At 43.7% G+C, this 16,438-nt stretch overlaps 2 protein-coding genes and 1 long non-coding RNA gene across 3 annotated transcripts in view; 2 read left to right on the top strand and 1 right to left on the bottom strand.

The window, feature by feature from the left end:
• adam12 (ADAM metallopeptidase domain 12) overlaps positions 1 to 7,616 on the top strand; it is a 70,341-nt gene extending 62,725 nt beyond the window's left edge. Inside the window, exons 21-23 of the mRNA XM_034552421.1 lie at positions 194 to 445; positions 4,900 to 5,075; positions 5,980 to 7,616. Of these exons, the coding sequence (XP_034408312.1) occupies positions 194 to 445; positions 4,900 to 5,075; positions 5,980 to 6,031 (480 nt within the window). The 3' untranslated portion in view covers positions 6,032 to 7,616. The remainder of the gene's footprint in view (positions 1 to 193; positions 446 to 4,899; positions 5,076 to 5,979) is intronic.
• Positions 7,617 to 9,179: 1,563 nt separating this feature from the next.
• Positions 9,180 to 15,765, top strand: LOC117744237 (putative pre-mRNA-splicing factor ATP-dependent RNA helicase DHX32). The gene is made up of 11 exons (XM_034552422.1): positions 9,180 to 9,458; positions 9,623 to 9,816; positions 10,307 to 10,682; positions 10,781 to 11,020; positions 11,696 to 11,789; positions 11,882 to 12,031; positions 13,007 to 13,198; positions 13,292 to 13,432; positions 14,065 to 14,255; positions 14,713 to 14,903; positions 15,462 to 15,765. Exons 1-11 carry the CDS (start codon positions 9,180 to 9,182, stop codon positions 15,634 to 15,636), a joined length of 2,223 nt encoding a protein of 740 aa, XP_034408313.1. The 3' UTR covers positions 15,637 to 15,765.
• Positions 12,180 to 13,507, bottom strand: LOC117744238. The gene is made up of 2 exons (XR_004611173.1): positions 13,048 to 13,507; positions 12,180 to 12,302 (listed from the first exon to the last, which is right to left on the bottom strand). It is a non-coding gene; the product is annotated as an uncharacterized LOC117744238 (long non-coding RNA).
• Positions 15,766 to 16,438: the final 673 nt, after the last annotated feature.

Here is a 16,438-nt window from a genome sequence, read left to right as displayed (position 1 = left end):
TAAAATCCCATTTAGCTGCTTCAGGCTCAGTATTGTGCCTGCGAGCTATTCGTCACACTGTCATGGCCTCCTGGGAACCTTGAATACAACAGAGATGTTTAACTTTACGAGTAACACCAAGGACCGAAGCTTTAGTCCTGCTGCCACAGCAGATGGAACCACTGAAAATAACTTCCTCTCGTCCTCTTTTCAGCCAACTTTCCTGAGTGCGGAGCCTCTTCTCCCCCCACACAACTTCCACTCCCACAGCCTCCGCAGACTGCCCTTCTACCAGCCCTTACACATCAGCCAGCCCATGCCGGTGTCTCTGAGTGTCGGCCAGCCCACTCTGCCTCCTCTCCCGGCCCACCACAGGGTCCTGCCGGCCCACGGGTCTTTCTCACCGCCTCGAGTGCCCCCCTTTCTCAGTCTGCCGCGGCAGCAGTCATCGTACAGAGTGAACCAGGTCTGTTGGACAAGCTTTTACTTTGTCATGAATTGTCTTTTAATATTTGAGTAGAACACCGCTCTAAAGGACTGTGCAGGTCCATTATAGGCTTAGAACCATTAGAATAGCTCAAGTTGTGCATATTTTACTGTTGATTACTCTTGACCCATTTCTAAACCATACCACAGGTTTCTTAATCATGTCCGACAGTTTATTCTTGGCAACCGTCACTTTTATTTCAATTGAATAAAGTATGAAAATCAACCCGCTGAGACTTGAAAACTGAAATACGTCACAGTGAACATTATATTTCCTTTATTTTAAGTTCAACCTTATTTCTCAATGGATTGCAATCAATCCTTGGTGGTGCATTTAAGGTCAGCTGCTTAAAAAGCATTGCAATCAGCTTGTTTTTATGGCGCTTTCTGTTGTATCACGTGATGTTTGTTTTCCCAGTAATTATGGAAATGTACATGTTCAGATGATGATTTCTCTCAGCACTTAAAGGACTTCTCGTCCACGTTGGCTTAAAAAAATAAATAAACTGTTGCTCACTGTGATGGATGACCTCTGTCAAGCATATTTAAAGTGTCATACTGAAATTGACAGTGGGGTAAAATGGAAGGTAGGAAATCAATCTGAACAGGTACTCTTTAAAAAAGTTCTGCAGTAATATAAAAGATATGCTAATTGCAGTTAATGGTCTAAAACTCTCTTCGCCACCTTTTATAAAGCAAAGCGTTCTGCACTGCGGGGTCGGCTTGCTCTCCCACATTTTTCGACAACAAAATTCAATCCGTCTCCCTCCCTCGGACCCGGCTCCTGAGTAAGGCGCTGCTTTCTGCTGAGCCAGCAGTATCGGATGCGGTGGGGATAGTAAATCCATCCGTCTGGTGGATTTGGTGGTGCGTCCAAATCCCGATACCCTGATACCAAAAAGAGGACGACGTTGGCTTTGTGAGGTGACACTGTCTCTCTGTTGGATAAAGAGCAACGTAACGTAATCCCAGATGTAAAGCAATAGCATGCAGGACTTAGAAGATCAAATTCTCCTTCCTCCAAGGTTAATTATTCAGGCGAGCAGCAGCTGTTGTGGAAACGAACTAAGGTGTTGCACTTAAGCACAATAAAGGGCGAAAGCTGCCCGCAAAGCACAGACAGTAAGGCAACGCAAGGCACGTTTATTTATAGAGCACAATTCATACACAAGGCAATTCAAAGTGCTTTACAGCTACATGAAATGACAAAAAGACAAATAAAATCATTCCATAAAAACATAAAAATAAACATTAATTAATTATATTAAACGCGAAGAGTGCAGATAAAATACTTTCAGTTGTCAAATAGAACTGTTTTCAGCCTGGATTTAAACATTGTCAGAGTTGAGGCCTGTCTCGGATTACAGCACATCCTCTGCTCAGGTCAACATTACTTCACTATATATTTACATAAAGAGTTTTTTGCTGCTGTGCTATTGCTCTACATATTGTATAGAGGAACTTTAAGAAGGATTTTATTTTTAAATGCAGGACTTCCAGTTGTTTCAGAGTATTTTCTACATTGTTGTGTTGTTACTTTAACCGAAGTAAAGGATCTAAGTCTGCAGAAACAGCTGCTATCATATTCAGTTACGGATGGTTTTGAGGGACCCATATCAAACATATCAGCCCTGATTGAAATGGACGTGTGCCAACTAAAGATGCACTTTAGCTGAGAGGCCACCGCTTGCTTCATGAGCTGATCTGCCAAAACAATGAAACTCCGCTACCTGCTAAAATCTGTTAGCTCATTCCGCTGTAATGGAACAGATGGAGCGGGTAGAGATGGCACCTGTGGGTCAGAAAACGGAGGAGATGGTTCTGTTGAGATTTAATAACAGGCCAGCAAGGACGCACTGGACATCAATCCTGCTACAGGAAGTGTATTACACGCTCATTGTAATACTTGACACAACCTCCCCCTGCTGTCTGTGCCAATATGTCTCATTTAAAAAATGTAAAAAAACGGAAAAACATTGCTCTATTCTGTGTCCCAATTGCAATACCCCATTAATGCTGAGTGGTTTCCAGGGGGATGAAGCCTATCCTGCATCTGTGACAATGAGGCAGTGCATGAAAAGAAAAAAACCGTGAGCATTTTTCACAAACAGACCTGTTTGTTATCATCTTTGAAGAATACATATCAGATACCTCTCAAAACACATGTGAAGCAAACGAGCTCAAACCCTCTTCGGGTGCATTGCAAAAACGCGGACTGCAGCATCGCACTGTTGAGGAAGGGGGGGAAACAAATCATCCCTTTCCTAAATGTCATCCTCTCAGAAACACAGAGAAATAGCTTTTGCTTTTGGCCACGCATAGGACCACGCATGTGAAAAGGTGCTTGTCGGCCCAAGGCTCATAGATCTTTCTCAAGCCAACGAGGGACAGTGCAATCTTTCATTTTGAATTAAGACATGTGAACACCGCCAGGAACGCCAGTTACGGTGTGAGGCCGTCTGCCAGCGGCGGCTTTGGAACGCACATGGGTCCTGGGTGGTTGCTGCGTTCGAGTGGATGCATCTGTCCATTTACATCTTTGTTTTTTTCTGTGCACTCCATGTGAAAAACATGGTGCTCTTTGTGTATTATTCTCCACTTCGACTAAAGCGTCTGCGAGATGCTCTGTTAGTTGCAGTTGTACTTTTCAGAGCTCAGCCCTGAACGAAGCTCCATCTGATTAAAGCCTCGTCAAATTTCAACCTCTGTGGTGCATCTTGTATTTTTAACTGCATCCAGAATGCTTTGGGCTGATGTGTGCAGAGAGTTTTGAGTTATTAAAAGTAATTCTCTCAATAAAGTGGCCGCTACAGTGCCCCTTAGCTAATGAATGTCGTATGGCATGAGTGAATGGTTGCCTTTGTTGTTTTAAGTAGACATATATTATATTTGAGTGTGACACTTTGGAAGGAATGTGGCCTTTCAATATGTTATGTCTCAAGTTATGTCTTAATTTGTGACATCCGTGACTGCTTTTATTTGGAACTGAAACAATTGGTCAGTTCGTAGTCAATCGTAAAAAATAAATAGGCAACTTTTTTGATAATCAATGGATCATTTAAGAAATAAAAATAAATTGTCAATTTGTCCTCTGTGATAATTAAAATGCAAATCTTTTGGTTCTTTCGACGAGCTATTTGAGGAGTTCAGCTCGGGCTGTGGCAAAGCGTGATGGTGTTTTTACCAGTTTCTTTTGTCCAGACCAAAACAACTCGCCCATATGTGTTTGTTGACACTCCAAACGTCATCACAGAGGTGTTGCATGGCGTTGAGGTCAGGGCTTTGTCTGTGCAGGTTGTTTGTCTTCTTCTTTGTACCTTGTGTGGTGTAGATGGACACTGACATGTTGAAACAAGAAAGGGTTCAAAGCACAATTCTACGGTCTCAAATATCACGGCTTGCTTTAGAGCAAAAGGGCCCAAACCACAAAAGTATGTGAACATTGGCGTCTTTTTTTTTCTTTTGGCTAAACGGTGAAGAAATATGTTATATGTTAGCATAAAAATCTCCTCCATGCAAAGTTCTGCTGAAGTCCACAGCACTGAACACGCACAGGTTTGGTATAAACCTGATGACTATAAGGATGCGTGTTGATGGGACAAAGTCAGTCACCTCTTTTCTGCCCTCATGAATGTTTTAAACCTTCCAGCTCTCTAAGTCTCACCCATGCATGAAGTTGGAAACACTTTTCTCTCTCTCTCTCTCTCTCTCTCTCTCTCTCTCTCTCTCTCTCTCTCTCTCTCTCTCTCTCTCTGTGTGTGTGCTTATTCCTCGCAGTGTGTTGTGTTGTGTGGACTTTTTTGAGCTCCTATGTGTGCGTGTGTGTGACAGTAGCCGGGCTGCCGGTAGCAGATGTTTCTCGCTGCCTCGCCTCCTTGCTGTAGATTAGTAACACATGATGGCACCTCATGCAGATAACCTTCTACACTCACACAGCACTGCCACAGAGGTGGCGCAGACAAGAGGAGGGGGAGGTTTGGGATTTAGCTCCCGCCTGCTGTGGGAATTCAGAGAGGAAAGTGATAGCACAGTGCCCTCTAGTGAAACGTGTCTGTCTTTGACGCCACACAGCTGCTATGTATATCGGCGACATGAACTATTCAGGTTTCCATAGAATGCGTCTCAAGATAAGAGTAATTTGTTGTGTTTTTTTCAAATTAATGTGAATTGGCAAATGAGCGACGAATGAATTCTTTTTTTTTTAATGCTGCTTCAGCGATAATAATTTAATACAGGTCTAATCTGCGTTTGAAGTCAGTTAATTAGAAAACAAATCTCGTTCCTCAAGACACATGCTTGATCATGCACCTCTATGCGGGAAAATCCTGGATCCTTTAAAACAGGACAACACGGTTCTTTCATTTTACAGACATATTAAAATGAGCACATGTACTGTATCGACCTGATGGGACTAAATGTGACCTTCCTCTTCAGGACTTTGAGAAACCCAGTCCACCACAGAAACCCCTACCCGCAGACCCCCTGGGGAGGAGCTCTCGGCTGGGTCACAGCGTCACAGCGGTGGGGGTCCACATCCGAGGAACCGGGCCTCTACCCATACCTATCCCCACTGTTCCCAAGCCTCCACCCACCATCCCTTTACCCAGCAGGTCAGTGTCTCCATCGCCACATTCACACACGGAACACGTAACATTTGTTGGCTTCCTCTGTCGGGTAAAGTGATGGATTACGAGTCCGTTACGTAAATGTTCGGCCCCTGCTTTATTCATGATGGGAGCCACAGCGCGGGCTCCTGGTGTACAAGAGGAAGCCCTGCGGGGGGGGTGGGGGAAGTGATGTCAGGGAAGGGAAGTGTTTTCTGGTCAGTCGCAGGCTGCATCGCCCGTGGAGTTTTTTTTTTTCTCCATTGAAGCCTAAATGAATGACCATCGCGAGCATGAGGGACACTTTCCCTCTTTTCTCACATTATCTCATCAATCTCATTAATATTTAGACTCTCGCGACACTCGTTGAATTCCCATTCGCTCACATGCTGTGCGTAAAGAGTTTTGATGGATTTTCACAATTTCCATCCGTACAGTTGGGAGTGCTCGTCTGATTTAGAATGGTGGGCTTTAGTTTACGCAGGTGTTTTGTATTCACCTCTTTTTGCACCCACACCACGTGAGGAAAGAAATCGATTTGTAACCAGAGAAGCCCTCCTCAGCAACTCATTTGCAGTGTATCCTGGTTTTTGAAAGACATTTTCAGTACGCATGAGATGCTTTTATTACACGGCTCGAGCCTCGTGCTGTTGTCGCCTTTTTCCATTATTATTACCGTTGTGACTTTTAAGTGACTCGTGGTTTATTCAACATGTTAAATTAGCATCAGATTAACGCAACGAGGTGCCTGAAATTACATATTTAGCATTTTGTATATACTGCAGTGTATAAAACGAATTTGTATTTCAGACTAATAAAAATGATGCTGATTGAAATAACACACACTTTATTTATTTATATTCTATCTTCAGTGTGGGGGAGACGTCATGTGTTGATGCTTTCGTTTCAGACCTGTGCCAATGTTGCCCTACAGACCGCCAAAGACTCACAAGGACTGCTGAGCTCTCGACATCATGGACGAGTAGATATCACGGCCACAGACGGAGACTTTCTTTATTTGCACTAATCACTGAGACTCTGGAAGACCTTTTGGACAATGTGGAAGTATCACAGAGTTTCTAGTGAAAGGGGGCTGACATCACACCTCGGTGCTACGCCTCTAAAAGGTGCTTTGTTGTCCTCACTCAGGTACCAATGAACTATTTATCTATTTAATTATTTAACTGCATTATCACCGGTTTGTGCACAGGACACTCATCAAGAGTGAGTTTTTCCACACGGAAAAGTTTCGAAAAAAAGAGGAAACACGGAGCAATTAGGAGTATTTCTTTTGCATTCTTCGCTGATTGTTAAACTTTTCCTCAAACGAAATGCTGAAATATATAAGATGTTTTTATAACCAGTTAAGTTGCTTGGATATTTTTGTTTTGGGGGCTAAAGTGAAGATAAAGGGAAATGGAGCACAACTCGGCACATTGTCAGTGCAGCTTGTGTGGCGATAAGAGTTATTTATTCAGTTTTTTCATATTTTTGTGGAAACAAAAGTCGATTGTCATCAAATCTGTTTTTAAATCGGAATACAGCGGACTCCAATTAAACCCTCACACTCCTTTTTGATCGGGCATGTGTTGGACGCTGCGCCTCCCGGTTCTGGCAGACGCTGCAGAGTTTCAACAGATTTCACAGACTGATTGTGTTCCAGAGAATTACACCAACACCAAATAAGTCAACGTCAACTCTGGTGTTTGTATGTTTAACATTTACGCCCACGTTGTCCTCGAGTGTTCCAGCCAAGCAGGATGACTTCACCGCTGCGAGCTTTCCAAGCTTTTCCTCAACCGCGTCCAACAACTTGAACCGGGAGTCCGTCTCCTCTTTGTTTTGTTTTTGTCTTCACAACATTCCATTTTGATTTTGTATGGGATTGATATTCTTGAACTCTTGAGATGATTTATGCATTCACAGCGTCGTTCATCAGATTCAGAGCTTGGCATTGCTCCTCGAGTCAGGCCATTCCCTTCATGTTAGTTGTTGTTGATTTGCTGTACAAGGAGGGAGTCAACAGGTAAAAACATTACAGCGCATTTCTATATATATTTTTTTTTTACATATATTTGAAATGTGTGCTTATCTTCTCACCACTGCAGAATGACATGTCATAAAGCACCGCTTAGCTGCGTTGCTGTTGTGTACAGAATTAATGCTCCTCTTGTTTTGGAAGTGTTCGGAGTAACTGCTGTTTGTTAGTGCCGTGTCGACTAGTCGTTAAATGTTTCTGCCATTTGTAAAAAATCTTAAATGTGCCGTGTTTTATTTACATCACTGTAACCTGTTTAAACCATTGTAAAGAGTGAATATTGTATGTTATCATTTTCTTTTCTTTTCTTTACAAGCACAGAAATATAAGGACTGCTTTGAGGTTGTGCCCCATTTACACGGGTAATGAAAACATGACTTTGAAGATTTCAACCATAACTTGTAAGCCAGAGACGAATGTTTTGGGTTAACATTTGAACTGAGAGATTTTATTGATGAAGTCAGAGCAAAATAAAAAAATCCCTTTATGGCTGTTTGTAACAAGTTGTTTTAATTGCATTCTCACTTTGATTTTTGAAGTCAATAAAAACAAATAACTTCAAAAAGAAAATGGATTTCGAGAAACTGTTTAAAACCATAAGTCGCCGTCAAAGAGGTAAATAAGGGTTCATAGGGGAAAAAAAACATCTTCACCATTTGATGAGCATGAATAATTCACTGATGACATTTTTTGTTGTTGTTTGTTTGTTTTCTGGCCTCTGAGAGGATGAGTGTGCCGAAAGCGACGTCTGCTAAATGCAACCCCCCCTCATAAGAGTTTCCAAACAAAAACAACAATAAAACTAAGAGGCTTTGCTCATCCTTTCCTCGACCAAGCAGCAAACAATAAACATTTCCGGTACATGTGTCATTTTCCCAGATGAAAGTCTTACGTCATTCTGTATGTGAGGGTCTGCTCTGCTGTCCAAACTCTGACGCAGCAGACCGTCTGGGTTGTTCAACGCTGCCCCCTGCCGGACAACACCGGTCATTACACAACCTGAAGCCCTTCCCTATGTTTTAATGTTAATGCGCTGCCTCAAACCACGCGACTCCCCCACCTGTTAACTTAGACCATCACTGGGAAGGAATGCAAACACAGAAATACCCTAAACTGTGAATTAGAGAACATGATGGAACCTAGAGAAATTATCCATATGTCTGTAATCAACTAAAAAGTAACATTATGACATTATAGAAACAATTAATGTCAACTTGTAGTTTTCACTGTTAGGTGTATAAAAAAAATTAAAATAGCAAAGTTATCCATCCGTTGAGAAAAGAAGTGGTTGAAAAGAAACCGTGGTTTTAGTTTGCCTCTTGTTGCCATTAAAAAAATAGTTGGTTAGTAGAAAGGAATTGTTTGACATTTTGGTAAATATGCTTTTAATACACGCTGTCTTTTGTCGAGTTAGAGGAGAGGATTTATAGCACCCCCATGTCTGTGGTAAGTAGTGCACATGTCTTGACACGGTTACCGAAGTTTGTTTAGTGATTAGTGACTATTGAAAAACTGCAGGCTTCTGTTTGTGTCGTAACACTGGAGGCTGAAAGCAGACAGTTGTGCTGAACTGAGTTTTACAGGTCTTCAATTTCAATTTATGTTCTTGGATGCAGAAATAAAGGATCTCAGTTTATCAACCACTGAGATAATTGCATTCTTATTAATCACTAAATTGAACAACAATTGATACATGAATGCATTTTACTTTATGTGCAGCTCGTGGCCCCTTGCATGTGAGCCAGTTCTCATTGTAAACATCAGACCCCGCTGAGTCTCTGCCCCTCTATCTCTGTCCTCACACCAGTGTGTGTGTGTGTGTGTGTGTGTGTGTGTGTGTGTGTGTGTGTGTGTGTGTGTGTGTGTGTGTGTGTGTGCGCTTGTCACTTCTATGGGATTAGTGGCCACATGACAACACTGGGCTGGCCGCCTAGAGAGCCTTTCATTTGGCTTCACTTGCAGAAGCCGTCTGTGTGACGGCCAACACTTTACTGAGAGCTGGAGATTTCAGACTTCATTTCCTTGGATCTGTAGATGAAGTTTTTCCCGGACGGACTGGGGGCTCTCTCGTGATGGCGCAGGACATCACCAGTTTAACGGGAGAGGATTATTTGGAAGGGAGATCGCCCGGTTCAGACACAGAAGCTTTGAGTCCAGGAGACAAAGAATATGATGACATTCTGGAGCTTAATCAGTTCGATGGGCTGCCGTATTCCTCCAGGTTTTACAAACTGCTCCGAGAAAGGAAAGAGCTGCCAGCGTGGAGAGCGAAGTGTGAATTCATGGATACTTTGGCCAAAGCACGGTTTGTCATTGTCAGTGGCTCTGCCAGAACTGGGAGAAGCTCTCAAGTGAGTACTGTGGGGCATTTGCCGCTTTCGATTGCACTGCCGTGGAAAATATTGCACATTTTACTCATTCGAAAGGGAGACATTCAAACCCTCTAATGATCTATACAGCTGGGGGAAAGCATCTGTCATGTAAACAACTTCTCTCACTCTTATTTTGACAACAGATTCCCCAGTGGTGTGCTGAATTCTGCCTGTCAGTCCAGTTCCAGCATGGCATGGTGGTGTGTACCCAGATTCACTCCCAGCAGGCGGTAGACCTCGCCCTGAGAGTGGCCGATGAGATGGATGTCAACATCGGTCATGAAGTCGGCTACAGCATCCCTTTGGAAACGTGTGCCACTGGCGACACGGTCCTCAGGTATACGCTTCCAGTGGTTCTCTGTGTGGTTCTTTCTCTCCCTCTTTCAGGGTTCACTAAAGCACAGTCATGACACACGCAGCTGAATCCCCCCATCCCGCCTTTTCTTACTCACAAGAGAGAAGTGAACAAAAGGCCTGAGGGGCCTCTTTTCAGGGACCCCTCCACAGCTGCCCCGGCTCTCTGTCTGCCCATATGTCACACTCCCTCATAAGTCAGCTGGGGAACAAAGACACTCGGCACATCGAGGGGAGGAAGATCAAATGAACTGGCAGCCGGAAAGTACGAAAGGATCCACTCCTCAGACTAATTATCAGAGTAAATTACACTATTAGGGGCAACGCTGAAGTGCCTTTCATTAAAATGCCATTCTGACGTCCCTCTCTTTCAGCATAGGGACTTACGTTCACGAAACTGAGTGTTTATTTCGGGCCGTTATGAATTTGATTACATGCGTGCGTCACTGTTTGCCTCCTTTTATCACCCGCAGGTACTGCACGGACGACATGCTCCTGAAGGAGATGATGTCGGACCCGTTGCTCGAGCACTACGGCGTGGTGGTCGTGGACCAGGCCCACCAGAGGACCGTGGCCACCGACGTGCTCCGGGGTCTGCTGAAGGACGTCGGCCTGCAGAGGCCGGAGCTGCGCGTTGTCCTTCTCACTGCTGTTGAACCGGGCCCAAAGCAGCTGGCCCATTTCACGGGGTCGGCGGCGCCTCTGATTCGCCTGGAGAGCCCGGGTGCAGGGGAGGTGGTGCACAGCAGCACCGGTGACAGCTACTTCTGCTCTGCCCTCCGCCTGGCGCTGGAGATCCACCACTCTGAGGAGGAAGGAGATGTGGTTGTGTTCCTGGTGACGACGCAGGTAAAAAAAAAAAAAAAAGAAACAGCACTGCCTGATGGAACCGGCAATCTGAATATAAGTCTTCCTCTGACTCTCTCTTTTTTTCGACTCCCCACCAGGAGATCGATCTGGCCCATGGCATCCTGTGTCATGAGAGGCACAGCTTACACCCTGATCTGGGCGAGCTCCTGCCCGTTGCTGTGCACCCCGGCCAGCCGGGCGACCTACCGATGATGGGGGAGGAGGAGGAGACAGGACTGACCCGCAGAGTATTCCTCACATCCGGTCCAAATGAGGACTTCTTCTGGGCCGCGAGCTCAGTACGCTTTGTCATTGATGCCGGGCTCGGGAAAAGATATGTAAGTTAGTCCTTATTGGTTCTCGGGTTATAAATCACACCACTGCTGATGGAGAAACCCAACGGAAGTGGGCCTGTACGTTCTGCAGCTGGTTCTTTTTGATGTATTAAAAAGCATTGACCTTGGGGATTATATAGAAATTGCTACCCAGAAACACTCTGAGGCAAGATCTTTCTAGTGTAATCTTAAATTGGAAATGTTATGTTTTATAATTATGTATTATTTATGCCATAACCCTTTAATGTACTACATCAAGATTTAGGCACTGTTTTTACTGTAGATTTGTCTTTCATTAAATGCTAAATGTGTGTGGAAGAAGTATTCAGATACCTAACTCGAGTTATATTGATACCAAAAAGTCTCCCATTTGTAATCTTACTTAATTATCAACTAATCCTACTGAAAGTGCAATAACTGTTTTAGTTGTGCAGAAAAAATGCCACATTTGAGCTTTAAATTGTTGCATTTATGATCAGTCATTAGATCTTTTCTGACGCTGGTATGAAACGTAAAATCTCTATCTGCAAAGTAACTAAGACTGTCATGGTAGTGCAGGAAACAGCACAACACCTGCCTCTGAAATGTTTTGTAGTTAGAGTATTAATGAGTATATGTAATTAGTTACATTCGATCACTGTTCATAATCGAGGTCAACAGACTGTGACGCTGTTTCAGGTTTACAACCCCAGGATCAGAACCAACTCGGTCATCATTCAGCCAATCAGCACGAGTCAAGCCAGGAGTCGCAAACAGCTGGCAGGTCCAACCGGTGAGAAGAACTGTTACGAAAAACACTTTTGATGCAAATCTCTGGCATCTGTCCCGTCCGTCTCAAAAAAAAAGAATCTTCCTTTCATGTAGGCAAGTGTTTTTGTCTGTACCCGGAGGACAGACAGCTTCCTCTGGAGATCCGCCCACATGTTGTGGAGTCCGACATCTCTTCCACGGTGCTCTTCTTGAAGAGGATGGAGATTGCTGGACTGAGCCACTGTGACTTCATCGACAGGCCGGGTGAGATTTACAAAAAGAAAGCAATACAATAAACATAGAGAATATGTTTATGGACGTGTGTCGTGGCTACGTCCGCGGTGTTTCCCCATCCCAAATTTCCCCTTCGTCCTCATTGATAATGAGATGAATTTTGGTTTCAGTCAGTCCGTTTCCTTTTGTTGCAACACTTTATTGGGAGGCAGTGGGCCGTGAATCAGCTGAGCTGACAGCTCCTGTTCGGCAGCATCCTTTTAGAGATGACCTGCTTCCCTGGGCCTTTGTTCCCCCGGATCTATTCACACACACACACACACACACACACACACACACACACACACACACACACACACACACACACACACACACACACACACACACACACACACACACACACACACACACACACACACACACACACACACACACACACACACACACACACACACACACACACACACACACACACACACACACACACACACACACACACACAGCCTCCCATTAGTTGATTAGAGCATACACATAGTGTTGGTCTTTGGGAGTGAAAATAATAATAGAGACAATATAAGGTGGATTTAATTCCCTCTCTCTCTCTCTCTGTTCATGGAAAAACATGTTTTTGTTTTTGCAAAGACAGAATATAAAATCTCATTTTGATCATGACGTACTTTTCATTCTGCATAGTGATGCGTGGCAGATGTGGGTGAGGATTTCGTAATCATAATCTCCTGCTGCCTCACTTTACTCGTGCGTGCCCACCAGGGGGTCAGTATACTGTCAGGGATCGCCCCAGGGGGGGTCACCACTTTAGCTGACAGCATACAAACTGTGTTAGCCAAAGTATATCGGTATGTCATTATAATCTCCTAGTGTAAATACTAAACATTGATGTATACAGTATATGGTTGGTGGCAGGATTTGGTTCCCAGTTTAAGAAAAGATGTAATTTGGTCAAATAAAGAAACAATGTATAATCTAAAAACTTTTCCAACCCAGATCCTGAAGGCCTAATGCAGGCTTTGGAGGAGCTAGACTACCTTGCAGCTCTGGATAATGATGGGAACTTGTCTGAAATGGGCATCATCATGTCCGAGTTCCCCTTGGAGCCCCAAATGGCCAAGACTCTGCTCGCTTCCTGTGAGTTTGACTGTGTCAGCGAAGTGGTCATAGCCGCTGCCATGCTAACAGGTAACGTGTTGCATTTCAACCAATATCTGTTTGTGTATCGTAAACAGCAACGTTCTAAACATCACGTTTATCCTGTTTTTTGGTTTTCTTTAGCGCCAACTTGCTTCACGGTTCCCTCTGCGGAGCTGAAACCGGAGGTGACCCGGTGCCACATGAAGCTCCAGCACCCAGAGGGAGACCACTTCACCCTCATCAACATCTACAGGGCCTTTAAACAGGGCCAGCAGGATCCATGTGAGTTTAGAGAGCTTCACCTGCAGAGGAACACGAACACGAACACACACACACACACACACACACACACACACACACACACACACACACACACACACACACACACACACACACACACACACACACACACACACACACACACACACACACACACACACACACACACACACACACACACACACACACACACACACACACACACACACACACACACACAGCAAAGACTAAATTAAGAAAAATCTTCATAATATTAATGTGCAATCATATATTATCCATATTTGCAATCATCTTAGATTAGATATACTTTATTCATCCCCAGGGGGAAATTTCTTTGTAGCAGCAAACATGTTTACAATACTGTATAAACAATACAATAAAATAGCAGGGCATATTAAATTTAAGAATTTAAATAATAAAGATTAATTAAAATTAAAATTAAAAGTGTATCCAAGTGTATATAAAGTATCTTGACAAATAATAAAAATGAATAATTTTAATAACCTACAAATTACAAATAATATATATATTTCATGAGATATTATACAGTAGAGAAAAAAATAAAAAATAAAAATAAAACAATACTAATCTTTTAATATATAATTTCACGTCCTCGGCTCCTCTTCCCTCGACAGCCTGTGATGAGGAGAAGTGGTGCGAGGACCTCCACCTGAACCACGCCGCTCTGCTGACGGCGGACGCTCTTCGCACTGAGCTCCTCGACACTCTGAAGAGGATCGAGCTGCCCGTCTCAGAGCCCGCCTTCGGTTCACGAAACAACACCATCAACATCAAGAGAGCCCTGCTGGCGGGTTTCTTCATGCAGGTCAGAAAACATAACTTTATGATACCAGTCAACAGAAACCTGATAGAATATCTTAAAATACGTTGTCTCTTAAAAGGCCATTAAACTCCTCTTATCTTAATGCAACAATGTGGAGTGTTTAATCATGCAGAATTATACTGTGATTTTATCAATAAAGAATATGGTATTATTTAAATATGAGTGTGATTAAAATGACACTTTCACCTTCGTTTAACACTTTGAATTTAACTTTACTCAGCGCCTGCACTTTAAAATCGACACTTCGACTTCTTTTCACAACTTGAAATGTTTCAGCTGCCATTTTTCAGCAGCAAGAACATTTTCTTCAGCGGAATCTGACTTTTCTTTTTTTTTTTTTTTATGTGTACTTTTCAATAAACATCGAGTATATCAGTATAGTGACTCCAGTCCGTTTGATGGAAATCCATCCAGCTGTGCTGACTGTGATTTCCCTCAGGTGGCCCGGGATGTGGATGGATCGGGGAACTACTTCATTCTGACCCATAAGCACGTGGCACAGATCCATCCTCTGTCCGGCTACGGAGCCGAGAGCCCCAAGCTGGGCCTGCCTGAGTGGGTGCTGTTCCACGAGCACTCCTTCTGTGAGGACAACTGCCTCCGCACTGCCACGCACATAACACCAGAGGAGTAAGTCTCAGCCTTTAAGTTGATTTAAGTTTAAACTATGCACTTGTTTTGCAATCACATAACTGGCAGTGTTGTTACCTAGACTGCCCTGTTGCTCTAAAAGAACCCAGTGGACCACCCCTCGTATCTTCACATTTAAAAAGAAGCTTAAAAGTAAGACCGACTCATTCACTTTCGGTCCAGATGTGAAGCCCCAAGTTCAGCGGAGACTAGTCCTGCTGGTGGTGCATGGAGGTATCCTAATCATGTTCTCAAGTATCAGCTGGTTGGAGGGGATTATGGATAGCACAGAACCCTGGGAATGAAGCGCTGCAGCTTAACAGAGGAAGAGAAAGCTCTGCAGCCTTTGTCAGGCACTGTAAGGTTCCACATCCTGAAATGTGTCGATCCGTTCATTGCAGTTCAAATAGCGTGAGGCGCAGATATTGTAAGTTTGTGTAAGTGATGCGAGTCTTTGCAAAACCAATCCAGTTGCATTCAACAAAAACATGTTTTTTCACTGCTTTTTACAATCAAACAATGTCTGTCGTCCCCCCCCCCCAATCCCTCCCCTCCCAGGTTTATTCAGATGGCGCCACAGTATTATTTCTACAATCTACCACCTAGTGAGAGCAAAGACATCCTCCAAAACATTTTGACCCACGGAGTGTCTCAGTGCCAAGAGGAGAAACCTCCAAGCTCACCAGACGAACCCCAGGAGGACCGGACTTCTGACCGCTGTGTCATACAATGACTAACTCCCCCATTGTTCACAGTGATTGTGATGAAATAACCAGCAGGACGTTTTGCACTATATTGCACAGAAGCACAATTTCAATTAATATAATTGATTATATATTTGATTTGTCTTTTTTTCTGAGTAATTTCCTCCATCTGTGCCCCCATCACTCCTTTTTGTCACAATGCCATGTTGTTTAATAGTTTTACAAAGTGCATTAATATATGAAATGAAAACAAAAATAGCTGTCCTCCTCTTGATTTTTCAGTGCCCGATTACTTATATGTATTTACCTAAATTGTTAAATGACCAGTGAAGGATTACAGTCCCCCTTCACATTTTTTTATTATGATTCCGTGGCTGCGTCTCACATCTTGACCCACAGCACTGAGGGTGCAGCCTGATTGATGAGGTGCAGTTTGGGCCCACCTGCAGCGCCATCTGGTGTGGATACAGTTCAGTAACAGTGAGGTGACCTAGTTCACTGACACTGCATTGAAAACACCATGTCCCCCTCTCCAGTGACCCGGGCTGAACCGTGACGCAAGATCCAACGCCAGAACCCACAGGGTGCGGTGTCGACCTGACCCACTTAAAATCCATTACAAACGGTCTTTCCTCTGCAAACCAGCTGTGCGCAATATGTTTTGGAGAGAAGTTAGCAGATGTTTAAAAGGTCAGGATAAATTAACTGAAATAATAGTCCAATATGCAGGATCATAATGTACATTTGTTATCCGAAGATGTGATTAATGGGGGGTGGTGGGGGGCGACTGTGGCTCAGTGGTGAGCAGGGTCGTCCTTCAATCACGGGATC

Source organism: Cyclopterus lumpus, chromosome 15 (assembly GCF_009769545.1).
Source record: "Cyclopterus lumpus isolate fCycLum1 chromosome 15, fCycLum1.pri, whole genome shotgun sequence".
NCBI classification, from domain to species: Eukaryota; Metazoa; Chordata; class Actinopteri; order Perciformes; family Cyclopteridae; genus Cyclopterus; species Cyclopterus lumpus.
This window is presented reverse-complemented; position numbering and strand designations above follow the sequence as displayed.